Source organism: Cygnus atratus, chromosome 14, assembly GCF_013377495.2.
Source record: "Cygnus atratus isolate AKBS03 ecotype Queensland, Australia chromosome 14, CAtr_DNAZoo_HiC_assembly, whole genome shotgun sequence".
In the NCBI taxonomy this organism is placed as follows: Eukaryota; Metazoa; Chordata; class Aves; order Anseriformes; family Anatidae; genus Cygnus; species Cygnus atratus.
This window is the reverse complement of record NC_066375.1, coordinates 4,857,663-4,875,870: the sequence shown is the minus strand read 5'-3', so window position 1 is coordinate 4,875,870 and position 18,208 is coordinate 4,857,663. Positions and strand designations below refer to the sequence as shown.

The 18,208-nt window shown below is 49.1% G+C and overlaps 1 protein-coding gene across 1 annotated transcript in view; it reads left to right on the top strand.

Moving 5' to 3' along the window:
- Positions 1-18,208, top strand: part of COL23A1 (collagen type XXIII alpha 1 chain) — a 175,946-nt gene that overhangs the window by 144,221 nt on the left and 13,517 nt on the right. Inside the window, exons 6-15 of the mRNA XM_035560637.2 lie at positions 4,432-4,458; positions 6,530-6,556; positions 7,261-7,287; positions 13,375-13,491; positions 13,913-13,948; positions 14,300-14,326; positions 14,753-14,779; positions 15,949-15,993; positions 16,562-16,624; positions 17,882-17,926. Of these exons, the coding sequence (XP_035416530.1) occupies positions 4,432-4,458; positions 6,530-6,556; positions 7,261-7,287; positions 13,375-13,491; positions 13,913-13,948; positions 14,300-14,326; positions 14,753-14,779; positions 15,949-15,993; positions 16,562-16,624; positions 17,882-17,926 (441 nt within the window). The remainder of the gene's footprint in view (positions 1-4,431; positions 4,459-6,529; positions 6,557-7,260; positions 7,288-13,374; positions 13,492-13,912; positions 13,949-14,299; positions 14,327-14,752; positions 14,780-15,948; positions 15,994-16,561; positions 16,625-17,881; positions 17,927-18,208) is intronic.

The window sequence follows — 18,208 nt, the reverse complement described above, 5'->3', positions numbered from 1 at the left end:
ACAGGACGAGGGGGAATGGGCGAAAGTTGCGACAGGGGAGTTTTAGGTTGGATGTTAGGAAGTACTTCTTTACCGAAATGGTTATTAAGCATTGGAACGGGCTGCCCAGGGAGGTGGTGGAGTCACCATCCCTGGAGGTCTTTAAAAGACGTTTAGATGTAGAGCTTAGCAATATGGTTTAGTGGAGTACTTAGTGTTAGGTCAGAGGTTGGACTCGATGATCTTGAGGTCTCTTCCAACCTAGAAATCTGTGTCTGTGTCTGTGGGTTTGGTCCTGTACTGAGGCTTTGGGGAAGGAGGAGAGGCAGCAGTGACGGGGGCGAGGCACGAGGTGACATCCGGCAGCGCCCCTCTCTTGTACTCGGTTCACCTGCAGTTGGTGCCAGTGCTTCTCAGGTGCTGTTAGAGGACCCGGGTTTCGTTGCTCAGTGCCTCTTCTCATTGCTCAGTCCCTCTTTTCCCTTCTTGCTGCAGTTGTGAAGCTGGAGGAGCCTGGCTGGCTTTCTTTGCTTTCCTCGTGACGTTTGGTGTGGTTTTGCTCTGAGTAATGGCCGGCACAAACCAATGACCCACAGCACAGACATCACAGAGCGGGGTGGGATGTGACCTCTCCAGATCTGCCCCATTTATCCCAATAACCTCAAAGGTTTCTTGGTCCTGGACAAACCAACGCAATACCAAAGCTCTCTTTGGCCAGCACAGCTGGGGCTGGATGGGTGTGCTCATCCACAGCCTTTGCCAGAGCTCTCTTCTAATGCAAAAATGTGCCGAGGAACCGTATTGCCAGCGGACACCATCCCTCTCGCGAAGATTTATGGTGCAGCCTATAGGATTTATGGTGCAGGCTGTAGGAAGGGACGGTCCCCACTCCCCGGCTGTGCCGCGCTGCAAGCCGCGGCATTCACAACACCCAGCGACCCCGGGCCCTTCACGGCGATGCTAAAATATTGCCATGTCCTTTTGTTCTGACACTTTCCTCCTTTTCGAATTTAAGATTTTACGATTTTTCAAAACCACAGAGACAGAGATTGAAGGCAGCCCTTTGAATCTGTTAAAATTTGACTGCAGGGTTCCTTCCGACCCCTGTGCTAATTTTTAGCAGAGCAGGAAACATTAAAAATAACCATGAGAGAAGATTTCCCAACTCAGAAGGATTGTCCTCTTAATCTCTGGCTGCATTTTCACTCGATGTTTTCCTCCTAACATTCCTGCACTGTTGCTGGAGCGAGTCCATCCCCACCAGCAGCAGGGATGGCACTGGAGGAGGAAGGCAGAGGGCTGGCCAGCCTGGCTGGCACCCGGCCTTTCCCTGGGCAGGGTGAGGGATGGAGCAGGGAAATGTTTACTTACTGCAAGAGCTTTTGCTTGCGAATCAGAGCTGCTTGCAAGCTCCATGTCTTCCCTCTTTGGTGAACGTAAAATTGTTCCCAAGCCTTCAGGCACTCAGCATTGGGTGAAATCACCTGTCGCTGCAAAAATTTCGGTGCTACATCTTGACCCTCCTGAGCTTTTGCTGTGAAATGGGCACATGCCCCAAAAAAAGGCTCTTTAGGCTCTTTTTTTTTTTTTTTTTTTTTAATTGTAACGGAGCACATCCCCTTCCTCTGAAGCTGAAATGGGAGCAAAAGGCTTGTAGTAGAGCACGGGCAAGGGCACGAGTGAAACTTATCCCTGGGCAAAAATCCCAGCACGAAGCTGCTGCAATGCCTCCTCTCGCTCAGAGTGTATGGAGAGCTCACCCTCTCCTTAAGCTTTGTGCTGGTCATTTAAGTGGAAGCGCTTTTTGTTCCTCCAGAATGAAAACTTACATAGAGGTGGCTTTTGAGGGGGGAATAGGGAATTGCTGATTTTCTGTTCCTTAGTTATCAAACAAACTAAAGATGGCTTCCTGTTCAATTAAAACGGCAGAATTCGAGGGAGAGATGATGATGGTCTCGACACATGGGTGCTCCTGAAAATTGCATTAAACGAGCCCAGGTTTCCAATGCTGTCCCCTCACCTCCCCATGCACTTTCCTGGCTGCTCTGCAACGCGGTGCCTTGGCTCCCGCAGCCCCGTGGTGGGGCACAGCCGTCGGGTCCCCGGCCCAGGCTGACCAAAGGTTTCCGAGCCTGGGTCCCAGCGTTGTCCGCTCAGCGGAGCGGCTGGCCCGGAGCCGCTTTGAAAGCCCCATGAATATTGTTCCTCTTGAGCATTAAATGCTTTCCCTCAAACAAACATCCTTTGAATAGGCCATTGTTTTTCCTTCTGGATGTCCCTTTGTGGACTGATACAAGAATAGCTAGAAGCTGATGAATTGCTATTGTAATTTTTTAATATTTTTTTTATGCGTGGGACTTCTACTTCTTGGAGAACTCGGACGTCCTGTGAGTTCCTTGCTCTGGTCCCAGTTTTTTCCTCTGGAGATCACCAATGGCTGTTTCAGGTGAATCATCTCCAGCAGCCTTAGTTTCAGGAAATAAACTTGGTGGACCCGATGCCTTGCCCAAGTGTTACGATGTAAAGAAACATGGTAAGATGAAGTATGGAGGGGTGTTTGTTGGGGCAGGAGTAGTTTGGCTCAGCTGTGTATTTGTACATAAAGCCTTTGTGTTGATGGATATGACTGCATTCACCTGTAACTTTCATTAATGCTACGTAGCAGTTGTTCACTGGTAGTCCCTCTTAAGAAATAATACACATCATGTAAATAATATAATCTATGTTTGGTAAATTCAGAAATGTTGTGCATATAGGGAGCCCCATTATTTTCAGGTGAACGTCTTTCATCCAGCTCCCCTGTCCTTGCAGAGCAGGTACTGATGCCCAGGACTCAGTCCTCTGGCTTTGCCTCTCTCCCGACCGAGCTGTGCACATCCCAGGGTTTATATTCCAAGCCCAGCCACACAGTTGCTGCAGACTGATTTATTCCTTACCGATGGCTGGAGCTGGGAGCTGGAAGGATGCTGTTTTAAAGCAGCCCCTAGGGTCCTCTTGCCAACATCTTTTTTTTCCTCTTTTTTCTCCATTTCAGCATCATAGATTTAAGCTAAATTAAAAGAAGGTTCACCCTAAAGAGTTCCCTAAGACTTACAGAAGACAAGTCCTCTATGCGGGAGGAGATGTGAGCCCAGCGCGTTTGTAGAGCGAGCTGTGAAGATGCCCACGCGTGTGCAGGTGTGGGATGTGCTAACCTCCAGGCTCCCTTTCACAAGCACAGCCCTCGTGCTTGCAGTAGGCAGAGAGGACAGCGACGCTGGGCTGGTGTTTGGGATGGCAGAAGGCTGAGCCGTGCCGCTGGGCCGGGCTGTGCTGCCCAGTGGTTTGGCACAGCCCCTCGGCTCCCTCTCGAGCGTGTCCTCACCCAGCCACACACATCAGCCTGGGCTGGAAATCTGGGGTGGAAGCAGGAGGCCCAGTGCTGTGTGGACTCAGCCATTGGGCCATCTCTCTTTGGGAAACATTTGCAGGGCTGAGTCCTCTCTGGATTTAAATGAGGAATGGGTTTAAGTTCCTAGGCTGCAGGCAGTGGATTGGGAAATGCCATTCTCCTGGGATCTACCACAGCTTTTGTGCTGCTTCTCCTCATCCCTGCCTGGCTCTGCGCAGCCCCAGCTGGCGGCAGGGTAGCTGCGTCTGTTTGTCCGTGGGCATTAGAGCACCTGCTCTTCCTCTCCCCGCATCCATCCTTTCTCACGAGAAGGCTTCCTACAACACGAGACATTCAGCAGCTTTGTGTTAATCGAGGACCGTGTGCCTGGAACGACGGGGCAATAGTCTCTTACCAGGAGGATTTACCGTGCGCTCCTGCAGCTACCCTAAAAAAGGGAGACCTGGAGGAGAGCTGGGGTAGCTCAGTGCTCGGCCCCACAAGTACAGGCATGTTTCCAGCCTTGTGTCGCTGCAGATGAGCAAAGCACGTAGGTATCGGCCTGTGGGATAGATGCACCCTTCCTTCCTCTCCAGCGAGACATCCCATCCCCTCAGTGAGACTTACCAGTGTGGTTTGAGGGCGATAGCTGCTGCCCACGGAGTGCAGCAGGGTTTTAGCAAGTCCTTTTCAGAAACCAACCAGTTCAGCTCCGAGGCAGCTACGAATTGCTCCCAGCCACCCCTCACTTTAACCAAACCAGGTGTGTGTACTCTCAGTCCTTACAGTCCTGAGGCAGTCCCAAGTGCTGTGCCAGAGCAGTGTCCCTGTCCCTGTCACTAACCCTGTCGCTTCCTTTCACGCCTCTTCGTGCTCTGCACATTGTTGCCTCTTACTCGGCTTCTGACAACCTTCTTGCTGGACCGCATGCATGAAGGATTAGGTATACAAGTAACATAGCCAAAGATTGTACTGTATGCATCTAGAGCCTCTTTCAGAGCACGACTGATATTGCTGTGTTTGTAAATTGTTGGTCTTTAATTTCATTTTTTTATAATGCTGTCTTTTCCTTCCCTTTTCAGGGGCCCCTTGGCTTGGATGGCAAACCAGTAAGTAGCACCAAGTGCCAAATGTGTCGTGTCTTTATTCGCACTGCTCTGCAATGGCTGGGCAGAACCTCAAATATGATCCAAATCTAAATATTTTCTATACGTATAACTGTTTATTGGAAAGACTGCATTTAGAAAAATTAGTCTGTGGTCTGAAACTTGTGCAAGTTTAAACCCTGAGCAGGGGTGGAACCACAGGGTGGCAATCCCGGTGCTGAAGGTGAAGTGGAGTTGGGATTCTACAAGTTTGAGTGTCTTTTGTCTAAAGAGCAGATTTGGAAATCTGCAAGTTTGAGTCTTTTTTGAGCGCTGGTGGCTGGGGGTCACAGACTGAAGTAGGCTTGGCCACGGATCTCCTGTGCTCTGCTGGAGCCAGAGGTGGGACGAGCTTCACGGCTCCTCTTGGCTGTGGCTTGTCCTGCCGTGGGCCACGCACCAAGTGTGGGAAACAGACTGCCCTAGCTACTTGGAAGAAGCAAACCAGTGACGTTGGTCACGGGCTGCTGGCAGCACACAGTGGTGTCATGGCAAGAATCATTTCCAAGCTGCCTTTATTCAGCCCCAAAGGAGCGCGGGCAGGCAGCACTCAAGTGAGGGGCGAGCTTCCCTGGCACTGTGTGATCCAGTGCTTTCTGGAGCATCCTGGGCTTCGTTTCCTGAGCTGTTTTCTTGACTTGTTTGTTGCTCGGAAGCCCTTTGGACACTCAGGTGCTCCTTTCTTTTCTCGCTGCTTTCACAGAAACAGCCTTGTTGACTTTCGTTGGCAGAACGCTGGCCAGCGGTGAATCCTTCAGGCAGATCGTTGCTGCGGGAGCTCGTGGCTACCTCTGGTGTTTTGTTTCCCAGTCCCACTTTATTCCACGTTCACTAGAGGGCACCATTTGAAATCTTTTCAAGCTTTGGTCCTCAACTACTCATGTTGTTTTTTGTTGTTGTTGTTTTGTTTGTTTGTTTTTCCAAAGTGGGCAGAAGTCAGTCTTTGCAATTGAAAAGTTATTCCAGATACTTATTTTTAGCCAGCTAGAGAGCATTTTGTTATAGCTGTACGTTGTTTTGTAATAGCAGAGGTTGCTTTTTATCCTGTTTTTTATCCTATACTTGAAGATGGTAAGTGTGAATGAAAAGAAAAATGTAAAAAAAAGGCACTGGCAGGGAGGGGAGAGACTGGAAGGGCAGCTCCCACCACTGCACCCATGGCTTGGCTTTGAATTAGCAGAACCCCGTACTGGCCGTGATGCAAGCCTCAGCACCGTGCTCTTGCACCAACAAGGATGCAAATGGCTGAAGTCGTGCACGTTGGGCCAGGAGCAAGACCCCTGGGTGAGAAACAAGGAGAATCTGAATGTAAAAGCAAACTTATCAAACATCCAAACTCAAACCAGACTGCTTGTGATCTCTTCCATGAGAGCAAGGGGCCAGCAGGCTTGCTCAGAGCCAAATTGCCAGCAGGAGGGATGCTGTGCAGGGCTGCAGATGCTGCTGACCTGCCTCCTTCCCATGCCGCGTTGCACTGCTCCTGCTTTGGTGAGCACCATGGGCTGGCCTGAACCGAGACTCGACATTTTTGTGCCTGAAGGACGCAGAGCAGGCACATCAAAGCCTGGCCCCGCGGCTTCTCTTTGGGACTGCAGCGTGTCTCTGTCTGCCTGTCGTACAGAAAGCTATTTGGAGGGAATATGACTTATGTCTTCAGCAAATAGGCCAAAGAAAGCAGCCTATCCTCCTTGTTTATTTCAAACAGATGTATAATTGTTGTAATGATATGCTGAGCATGTGTTTTTCCAGAAGTGATTTAATACTTCAAGAAATGTCTCGCATCTCTTCAGCATCACGTGTTCACAAGCGGCTGTCGCACTGCCTGCTCTGCCCCTGTCCTCCTCTGGTCCCTGGTCCTGGCACGAGCAGGCACAGCCTCCTCGCTGCTTCCCAGCAGTGTATGACTTAGAGTAATAGTAACATGGCTCAGGGTGGTGAATTCTTGTAGTCTCCTTGGTTTTGATGTTGGGCTAAGAGCATATGTATTGATGATTCTGCTGGTCCTTAATTGTCACACCTTCTTATGTTTTTCCAGGGACCTCCAGGACCAAAAGGGGAAAAGGTAAAGACTGCATTAGCATGTGGTTGTTCAGAAACCAGCGGTATGCCCTTATTCTCCTGCGATTCTCTGAGTTCGGGTTGCCCCAATATGCCGGCATGGCATCGCCGCTGCGTTTGGTTGGGACGTGGAGCCGTGACAGCAGGTTCCTGGGTTGCTTTCAGAAGAGCCCCAGGAAGGGGAGGGCAGAAGGAGCTGCAGAGATCTAGGAGGAAGAAACATGGCCTTAAAGCTTGTCCAAGCTGCAGGGTTTGCGGTTAACTGCTCAAGGGGTAGGGGAGTGGCATACAGCTCTCCTCTTGCTTTCCCTCCAAGAGCAAGGGAGCTGAAAGGCTGCGGGCTCCATCGCTCTGTTTGCATGACATCCTCCCGTGAAATCTGAGCAGCCAGAGAAGCTCATTGCTGTACTGAAAGTGATGTTAGTCCCTGCATATGTAGGACATAAGCAGTTGCTAGGGGAGCCTTGGAGTTGGAAGCAATCTGCTATTTCAGATTTATTATCTGTTTCATCGCCTGCCAGGGCAGAATCTTTCCCTATTGTGTTGTCTCGAAGCCTTCTCCTCCCTGGTTTTGAATATGTTAAGCAATAGGACTCTTCCCACTTCCCTTGTGTGCTGCTCCCTCGTCCAGCTGCCCCTGCGTTTGGTCCTTCGCATTTGAAATTTGAACTCTAATGGCTGACCCTTGCTGTTTTGCCTGACGTGCAGGGTGAAGCAGGGGACATCGGCCCAAGGGTAAGTAGTGACACGGCATGTTGTTTTACTCTAAAATGTGCTTGGGCTTGGTCACCACACACATCAAGGCTTCATGCTGCTTTGTCCCTGCAAACTGGGGAATGGTAACAGTTCTGGAAATGTTTTACTTTGCCATCGGAGCTCTTTGCTTTGGTGGTTTTTCTAACTGCGAACATGGGAAAACAAGAGTTGAAGATCTTCAGGTACCTCTTTATCGGTTTCAAGGTTACTGGGCTTTCCTACCCCTTACTCCTTCTTCCAGTGTCAGAGACAAACTCCATGCTTCTCTTGAAACTGTGCTCCTTTTCTGTGGGCATTGGAGTGCCAACGTGGTGCAGTAAGAACAGCGTCCCAAGGCAGGGCCCGCACAGTGCTGTGCAGGACGGAGGTTTGTCCTCTCCGGCTGACAGCGCGGTGAGACGCAGACAACGTCTTGTCTGCCTTTGAAAATACAGGTTTTTAAGTGACTAAGTGATGAGGGAAAACTGTTCTGTCTATAACAATGACATTAACGGAGCCTTGTGCAAATGGCTCTCATGGGGACGCATAAAGCTGAGATTTACCCAACACAGCAGAGTGGGTCCCTGCGAGGTGTGTGGGGGATGCGTCTGTCCCGCAGCCCCCTCTGTGACACTGTTGCTGCTGGCAATGGCAGCGGTAGCACCAGGTGTCCCACGTTGGGATGAGACAGGAGCTTTTGGCACACAGCCCTGGGGGTCCCGAGGCGGTGCTGGTGGTGTGCCTGGGTTCGGGCTGAGCCAGTGCTCCTGTACCCACAGAAACCCACAGGGGAGAAATGCTCTGAATGCTGAGGAAAACCCCAGTGCTCAAACTCTTCAGCACATAGCATGTCCCTCCTACGGTACGATTGCCTCAAACAGAGGCATGAAAGTGATCTGTTAATTCATGCACTGTGTGCAAGGAGATCCTAATCTGCACATGGGAAGTGGATGAATAAATCCCAGCCGCCATCATCACACCAAAACTGGACCTGAGTCAGGCTCCCAAGGCACAGGAGAGGATTAGGGCCACCCTGTCCAGCCCCAGGATGGGACTTGTCTGATGGACATGTCTCGTGCCCCTGGTGAACGACTGCCTTTGCCCAGGCTGAGCAGCCGTGGGACCTGTTGAGGAAGGCAGAGCGATCCGTCCCCTTCCCGTGCTGTGATTTGGGAAGAACAAATAACGATCGTCAGTGGGCTGTTTTGCTTTGTTTTCGTTTCATCATTTGGGGGATCTGTTGGACACTGGGAAGGCTGAACACTGGGGGCGTATGCCAATGTGCATTTCAGTGAGCAGTGGTGGCCTGTGCAGTGTAGGACGTGATCACTTCTTAGATACTGCTGGTCTGTGCTTAAAAGGCAAGAAACTTCAGATAATTTAGTCCCCTGCACACCGAGGTGCTCTGGTGCCCAGGTTCTGCTGGAGCTGGAGGCACCCGAGACCTGGCTGGTGGCTTTCAATGGCATTGTCAGAAATGCAGCCAGGACCTCAGTGGTTAATGGCCAGAAATGCCTCAGAGTCATTTCTCGTTTTCCCCCAGAGGCTGTTAAGTGACTTTTTGAAGTTTGCCATTTTCTGAAGCAGCTCCTTGGGTGCATCTGGAACTGTCACCCTCGGGCTTTGAGAGCCCCTAAAATTCCTCGGACAGATTTATTCCCCGCCTGGCTGCGGAGGGGCTCGGTGTATGGTCTCAGCCTTGCAAGTGCCCACCCACGTACTCAGAAAAGGCTTTAAGAGGTGATTCAGCTGCGCAAGGGCATGAGTTTTTCCTCCTTGGCCGGAGCTGTGGATAACTTCTGTGGGAGAGGGCACCATGCAGGGCTGGTGATTTGCATGGTGCCGGAGGAGATGCTCGCCAGGCTTCAAAGCTCCCACGGTTCGTGCTGCCGGGTGACTTGGGAGCCCACCTCCCAGCCCTGCTGCAGGAGGTGTCAGGGGAGAGGCTCGGTCTGGACCTGCAGACATACAGGTATCGGCTCCCAAGGTAACGTTTGTCCTGCTTTTTAATCTACCGATAAAAATATGTGCTTTTTTCTCCTGATCTGCATTTGTCCAGATTGTGTTTTACTTTTGTTTTACTTTTTTTATGTGTTCGTGCCTCTTTGCACAAGAATAATAAAAAGTCTCACAAACAACTTGGGAGGAAAAGAGGAGAAACAAGCCTGGCAGAGCCCCGAACGAGTAGGTCTAACAAACAGCGCCTGGCTGTGAAAACAGCTTCCTTTATGTCTCCAGACATTCCGGGTTGGATTGGATATGAAACTTCTCAATACCATCTGGCCCAGATTATTTTTTATTTCTTAATTTAATCTATCTTCTTCCTCAAGTTTCGGTGGTAGCTTTGTTTAGCTGATTTTGAAAGATGTCACAGCAAGTCATCAAATCAACGGGAAGATAAATAACTGTGAATACATCCAGTGCTGCCTCGCTCCTAAATGTGCATGGCTAGGGGAGATGGAGTCGGGATAGCGTGTGTCAGTGAGCACAAATATTATCATTAGGAATGATAGATTAACGAATAGCACTTGGCGTGTTTTCAGGGGGACCACAGGCAATGGAAGTGAGATGAGGGCAATTAGGAATTAGCTGCTGAATATGTTGGTGTCTGCACTGCCTCTGTTTCTGTCCCTAATTAACACCTGCCACCAGCAGGGGTAAAACCCATAATTATTGCACACGTGAGTGTGCCTCATGCAGATGTTGGAGGGTGATTTTGGGAGACCTGAGGAAGCAGTTCGCATTGGGCTGTTTTAGGTACTGTATATTTCTGGGCTTGCAGAGGGTCCTGTGAGGCTGCTGCACGGCCACAGCTGACCAGGGTGGAAAGTGAACATGTGAGTGTACCCAACACGCTGGCACAATGCCCATGGGTGCGTTTACAGGGAGAAACCAAGAGCAGATGTCCTCTCTGCTCTGGGGAGGAAAGGGGGAACGAAAGCAAGGACGCTGCTGAGGCTGGGACCGCTGTGCCCTGCTATTCAGGCTGGTATTTTGCTCTTAAAATCAAACATATCCTTACACATCTAAAAGGACAGTTTTTATAATCCAGACTCATTCCCTGAGCTGGCTTCGGGGTGACCACTCTGGATTTATTACCCTAATTTGGTTAATGCTGCTCTTACCAACAATTCAGGCATTTTGACAAAGGATGAGACTGATGAACGTTTGCACGTCTGGGCTAGTGGATGTGCAGTGCGTGTGGTAGCAGCATCAAATTCAATCTCTCGAGAGGGGAAAGGGGCTTCCACTTGTCCATGTCCTTGCATGTTTTGAAGGAACCCAGGTATGTCTTCTGGCAGCAGAGGAGACACCATGGTGGGAGTTGCTGGAGGAGGTCAGGTTAAGAAAAAGTTAAGGGAAGACTCATGAGCTTTGCCAAAAACATCTCGGGCACTTTCCTGCTGGGACGTAGCAGCTGGGCTGGTGGTGGCTTGGGTGACAGTGGCTTGGCTCACAGTTCAGCTGCTCTGCATTTGACCTGGTGGCCAAAGTGGTCAGAGCCTGTTGGTTCTCCAGCTTTTGTTCCCTGTGCCTCCACAGCTGCTGGCCACAGAGAAAAGCTCTCATCTCCAGCAGCCCATGTGGTGCTCTCCCACTCGGTGGCCAGGGCCACCAGTAACATACCAGTAACATCAGCCTCTATGCTGAGCTGCTGCAGGGTTAAACGCTGGCTGGCCACATGGCTGGAGTGGCTGTACAGCTGGGGGCTGGTGTCAGGCTGCAGGTGGAAAGTGGAAAAGTAGCTTTTTCTCTTTGTACAAAAGTAAAGGTGCTTGCTGAGCTCAGGCTGCAGATGAGAGCTCAGCAGGTAAAGCATCCTGCAGAGTTCACCACGACAGTCAATGCAGAAACGTACGGATGCGGTCAGAGTACCCGTGTGTACTTGCTGCAAAGCTGTCCTGAGGCTGGGCAGGAGGTGGGCTTGCCTACAGGCTGCTGAGCCCCTGATTGCATTTGTTATTTTAAACATCTAGCCAAAAGGTCAAATCTCCTGGCAATTTGGACAAGGGTTCCTTTCCTTATAAACCTTCCAAAATGTTCCTGGAGGACCTGTTCTCTGCTCCGAGGTGGCTTCGCTCCATCCCTTGGGCTTTCCTCTTGCAAGTCCTTCTGTGGATGCACGTGGGGATGGTTGGAGGGAAGGGAGCAAGCAAGAAATCCTGAGAAAGGAATCGTCCTACTGCTCCTCTCTCGATAGATAAGTGGGAAGGCTAAAAGACAATAGCAATGACTACTGACGTGGTCTGAATACATTGTTTTTGCATCATATAAATCTGAGAGATTTATCTGTGCTTTGCAGGCTGGGGAATACATCAGTATTTGTTTTAGCCTTGGAAAAAAAATATAATATTTGGTCTCAGGAGAAATGCTGTGATATATCCCCTGTGGGTTTTACTGGAAAAATGCTCTGCATTCTGCAGAAAATCCCTGCGGTGGGGAATCCTCCGTACCCCAGCAGCCTTGAATGTCCTATTGTGCCGTAAAATCATGAAAAGATATTTGTTTCCCTATGCCTTCTTGCTGCCTACTGAGCCTCCAGGGTATCCAGAAGGTTAAAACCACCAGGGTCATCTACCTAGATCTCTTCCTCCTTGAATATCAATTAATTACCAAAGAGAAATTGTTATGATTTTTATGGCCTTTCAAACTCATTCTTTCTGCTGTGCTTGCATCTTAAATTCTTGCTCTTTCCTCTTCTGCCTTCCACTTCGCTGGGCTAGATGGTTTTTCCCCGCCTCAATCACGGATTTCTGGCTAACGATCAGCTTGTCTTTAGCCGGCGAGTGCTCAAGGTACACGTATTGAATCTGCCCCCTCTGGTTTGCTGTGGTTCTTTGAGCTGCTTTTATTCCTTCTTGCTGGCTGATCGTGCACTCTTGCTATTTCACATTGTCACTGCCACGAGCTACACTCAGGTCTTGTTAGGAGTACCCTCGGTGAACCCTGTTAGAACTTATGGGGAGTTCTGGCAAAGCAAGGAGATGTAAAAGCCATGGGTTTTCAGCATTTGGCCCTTTGTGGGAAGTGGGGATCAAGCAACAAGTCCCATGAATGTTCATGGGACAAAGAGCAATGCTGGTATTATAAAACACATTAAAATGTACTTGTCTAAATCCTCATATTCTAAATGTGACTTTTTAATTAGGCAAAATTCAGTGGGAGACTCTTTGAGTTGACATAATTGGATGCAGTTTTCAGGATTTGCAATAGGATTTTTTAAAAATTATGTAAGCGATTTAGGAGCATGGATCTTGTTGAAAGGCAGTGGGATTTGTGCTGTTAAGTCACTTAAGGACTTCTGAAAATCCCACACTTGTCCCTGATTTGAGGGCGGACCACATATTAAATGCAGTCCTGTTGCTGCCTCGGTGGTAACCCATCCAGATGTTGCTAAAAGATTTACGAGACGGCCTTTTCGTGAGGATTTGCATTGTGTAGCCACATGTTGGATGTGCCCGGCCCCAGCTCTGGGGCTGGGCTGTGGCAGCCGGCGGTGGGTCGGGAGCCGATAACCGGGCAGCGAAGCCCCTCATGGTGCTCCCATCCCGCACGGCACGTAGCAAGCCCCTGCAATCACCAGGAGATGACTGCTGCTTTTTTTCTTTGCATCCCAGTAGGGTGTGAGCTAAGCTGGATGTTAATGTATGACCACAGCTGTATTTAAAGTCTACTAAGTGCTGCTTTTTTGTATGTGGCGTTTTTTTTTGGTGTGGTCCACTAAGCTATGGATGTGTGTGCATGCTCCATGCCAGCATGTCCTTGGGTTTGGGTTATTTCTGGGTACGTTGAATTGGTGGTTTCCATGCAGATGGTCGCTGGGCCAGGGCTTAATGAGATAAAACCCTGTTAGAAGGCGTTGAGCAAAATCCTGGTTAAGGAACCAAGCACTAAGGGCTCGAAGCAGCTGCAAGCTTGCTCCCAGCCTCCTGAATTGGCAGCTTAACCCCCGAGGTGGTGGGGGCCAGGAGAGTGCCCATGGCCCAGGGATGCAGTGCATGTGTTGAGGGCACCCCACGCCAATGTCAAGCTGCCGGGCTTGTTCACGCCACTTCGTCTCACCATGTCTGTGTGAACTTCTTCCAGGGCGATCAAGGTCGAGAAGGAGCCACTGGCCCCCCTGGTCCGCCAGGACCCCCAGGTGCCCGGGGGCCTCCTGGTGACACAGGAAAGGATGGCCCAAGAGGACCTCCAGGCCCCCCTGTAAGGACCAGAGATGTGCAGTGTGCACATACTGGGTGGTCCCCACCCCAGTGAGGGAGAGGATGGTGACGGAGCATCCCCTTCCCTGGTGCTGCCATCCCACCTGCTGTCTGGCTCTGGTGGCTGCTCACACCGTGAAGCTTTGGGGCATGGGGTGAGGGAGCAGGAGGGGTTTCCATCTTCAGCTTCAGAGCAGTGGGTTGGAGCTGGAGTGTGTGTCTGTGGCCACTGGCTGTAACTCAGAGAGCCCAGAGGGGATCTCTTCCCTTCGGAAAACCTATTGCGAATCTCCAGATCACTGGCAATTCATTTAATAAAGAAATAGGCTGAAACGCAATGCTGTTGAACATCCTAATTATCACTGGGCATTTTGGAGAATGAGGCATGATGGTTTCAATGTCATCTTTTTTGTTTTTTGCAGGGTTTTAAAGGCGACCCGGGAGAGGATGGCCTCATGGTTAGTATTGCCCAGAAGCGTTCGCGTTGCACTGCCCAGAGCAGTTGGGCGAGCCCAGTGTACGTGCCCCTCGCCCCGCATGCTGTGCCTCAGCCTTTAGCTCCCTGCAGTAATCAGTTATGTGCCATTGCTTATTGACGCCAAAATTATTATACATAGAGTGCACATGTAAGAAAATATTTATTACTGCTGGGAGCACAAAGAACTTACAGCTGTATTTATATAAGGGAAGATGGGAAATCGGCATCTGTGTCATTTTTTTCATGGGGATTAAAATACTCTTGGAAATGTTTTTATCCTGTCTTTCCCTATTGTCAAATAAGTATAACCAACCCCTTCTACATTCAACAGGGCGCCAGGGGACCCCCAGGGCCAAAGGTGGGTAGTAAGCTATCTGTCTAATTTTAACAAGAATTCTTGAAATATTTCAGCATGGTGGGGAGGGAATGAACATATGTATTTCACACTGGAATTGCTCTCATCCATATCGACCAGATACAGAATTTCTGAGGTATCGAACTAGCCATTGCCTTGGAGCTGCAGATGTCTGTATCAACGTGTCACCTACACAAAAAGCACAGTCACTGCCCGTGTTAAAATCTTGAAATGAGGGGGGCTGGAAGGAGCTGGGGGCGTTGGAAGTCAGCATGCTGTAGCAATGTGCTTTCTTGTGTTTTGGACGGGTAACACAGATCGACACAAGCCAAGTATTTTAACTTTACAATTAGCTTTGAGTATCAGTACGATTGGTCTTTTATTCTGTTATTTCCCTAATCGTCTTTCTTTTCTCTGTTCCTGTTGAAGGGTGAGCCTGGCATGCAAGGGAAGAAGGTAAAACAGTAATTTTTCTTTGCTTTGTTCAGCGCTAGCCTGGGGAAACCACTTCCAGAGGCCAAAGGGGAAGCCGTAGTCCCGGCTGCCTGTAAAGGCCCAGTGCTGGCATTCCCTAGGGTTTCTCGCACGTGCTCCACAAAGAGCTACGACTCCATGACCCCAAATCACAGATGCTCTTGTGCCTTCAGCATGGCTTTCATTATGACAAACAGGCCAGAAGCTGCAATCACATCTGCCCAATAGACAAAGAATGAAATAGCAAATGCCAAACAAAGCAGTAGGTCTGAACCCTTTCACTCAAATAATTCAAGCTCAACTGAGAAGCTTTTGGAGGACATTACCTCCCAAAAGGCCCTGTGGTGGCTGAGTTTCCTGGGAGGGCCCATGGTGAGGCATGGCCGCACACAATCTCGGTGTGGTCGCTACTCATGGGCAGGAGAGGGATTTCCCACGCTCTGAAGGATAGATGCTTTGTGTGGCTGGGGTGTTGAACGCACGTGGCCAAGCTGTCCACGTTTTCTGCTGTTGGCACCATCGAGAAGTGAATAAATCATTGCCTTCAGCAGAAACCAAAGTGCTGACAGGGCCCAGCCCTTCCCTCTCTCTGCCTTGCCCCAAAACAGACATGGCCATATGTGTTTTGCAGACCAGAATTTCCTTAACATTTTTGATATCTGTCCAGCAAAATTAATCTCTTGAGCACCTACGGGGCAGTTTTATTTCAGGGAAACAATGAAATATGACACATGAAACCCAGAAAATCTCCTCCCAGTATGCTGGTGCTCGCAGTGAAGTTGTGAGGATGGGTGGTAGCTTGCAGGAGGCCTTTAGGAGGTCAATGAGGCTCCCCCAAACCCTAAATGGATCAAATACTGAACTCCTATTAAAGGTTTGAGAACACCTTCCCCAGGGGCACTGTAAGCAGCGCAGTGCCCCATGGCCGTGCCTCATCCTGAGGAGCAGAGGAGGCAGGGGCAGAGCTGGGAGGGAGCAGAAGACCACATTGCAGCCTCCCAGGCTCTGTGCTGCTGCCTTCCCCTGGCCTCCTGCAAACCCGAGTGGGTCTCAGGTCTGCCCAAGGCTCGATGGGGATGAATGAAGTGTTGGATCCTGATGGTATGCGTATGAGCTCTTTGTGTTTCACTTTATATGCTTTGTCTCATCAGGGTGATGATGGCATCCCAGGGGAACCAGGACTTACGGGCTCTAAGGTAGGTTTCTGCTTGTCTATCTAATGTACATGCTTGGCAGCATCTTTTGCTCTCCAGTTTTCTTGTTGGCACAGCATTATGGTTGGGGCAGGCTGAGAAGTGCAATTCCGCCTGAACGTGGAAAAAGAATAAAAAGCTCAAAAAGAAATGTATAACCCCTCCCTCTGCCTTGGTAGCTCAGCCCAGAAAGCCTGGAGTTTGCAACTTGTTGGCTGTTGCAGAGAATCGCCATGGAGAGCCGCCTCTTGCAGAAATAATTCAAACAGCGTTGCTGGTGGTGGCCCAGAGCTGGTGTTCAGGCTGGGAGGAGCCTCCTGACACTGCAGTTTTGGGGCTAACTTTGCAGCTCAACGTACCACCTGCAGCCAAACTGCTAAGGCTGAAAGCTTCATTTTACCTTGAAAATCCCCCTTTTGGCACATAGGTAACGTGACACATTTTAGGCTAAAAGCAGAACTTTGCTCACTCATGCACGTAAAAGTAAACACAAAGCAAGAACGCTACAACCTGGAGAAATCTGTTCTCCACCCCACCCCTATACCATTCACCTAAATTGTCTTCCTTTCAGGGGGAAAAAGGAAGCACAGGTCCGAAGGGAGAGAATGGCACGGACGGCGCGCCAGGACCCAAGGTAAATAAATACCAGTCCATCGGGGAAGCTGGGCGCAGCGCTGTTGAGGCAGCACATTTCAGCTGAGTAGGTGTTATAAGCCTTTACTTTCTAAAAGCCTCATAAAATGCCAAAAATGAAACAAACCAGGGGGATTTTGAGCAGTATTTTACCTTCTCCTGGCGGCTTAATGAAAGCTGGACATGGATATGAGAGTTTTTAAAACTCATCTCCCTGAATGTTTTCCATTGAGTGGCCTCTCTTTCCCAAGACAGCTAAATCTCTGATCGCATTTTGATCTTCGTGTACTGATTGTTGTGGTATCGCTTCAAAGTTGAGAGTGCTTATGTGCCTTACTGTTCTACTTATCTCCGTAGCTGCAAACAAATGAACTAAGACAGTCTTGATACGTTAAGTGGTGATGATATAACATGGACAGCGTTCATGAGCCACTATCCCCCCCCAGCTGCTTCTTATTTAGTCAGATCTATACCCAGTTGTGCTTTCTGTATCAAAGAGCCATGGCTCCTTGTTAAGCACGAGACCATATAGGATGAAGAAATGCAGGCTTGGATGACCCTTAGCCATTTTTTTCTAAAAAACGTAGTACCGGTGCTTGTTTGTTCCCCCTAGGATCCACCAAAATGATTTTTTCCTATGAAGAATCTTTGTGTTTATACACTTTGTTTTTATTTTTTACTTTTTTGAGGACTTTAATTTGACCAATGTATAGATTTCCATGGGTATGGCAAACAGTGCCTTTCTGAATGCATTTCAGCTTTACAAAACCTCCCAACTTTCAAAAAAACAAATTGGCACAGATTTTTTCCTTAAACTTGCCCTCAGAAATGGTTTAAATGTGTCAGCTGAAGCTTTCCACGCACAAAATTCAGCCTAAAGCAACAGAAACTGCAGCAGAAAGAGCCAGAGCTTGGCCCGCTGGAAGCAGAAAGCGGGGCTGTGCGATGGCATGGCACATCGCAGCCGCAGGGCACTCGGCTCCCTGCACCTTGAGATGTGTTCCTACTGTCAGCTAGCTCACACTAAGGTTGTTTTACAAAATATATTTGCTCTGAAGTCAAATCTGTTTTTAGTTTCTTTGTTGTGCTTTTTTTTTATTTTCCTAGGAGCAGCAGTTCCTTGTTGGTGTTGTACTTTTTTTTTTCTTTTTTAATCTAAAACACATATTGGCATCTCATGCAGTTACAGTAATTTTGAGATAAATATTCCATATTTTCTTTGGTGTCTCTGAACCAAAAATATGATTTCGATTTTCAGGGTGAACCTGGCGAGAAGGGTGGAATTGGCTCCATCGGACCACGGGTATGGATGTTCAGGATTTTTTTTTTCTGTTCTGCGTTGTGTATTTGCCTTAACCCAAGCTCTTCCCCACCTCCTCTTTCTCTTGAACACGTTGGATAATGTAAGGATCGATTCTGTGTTAGAAAATACAGATGGTGCATATTTAAACAAATCATTATGTAGATACCAAATACTGCCACTGAAGATGGCACTGAAAAATACAGTAAAGTCCCATTTTCTTATCAGTGCGACCATCCTGTGACTTTTTGAAAGATGGAAGCTGTGAATAGGGGTACTCAAATA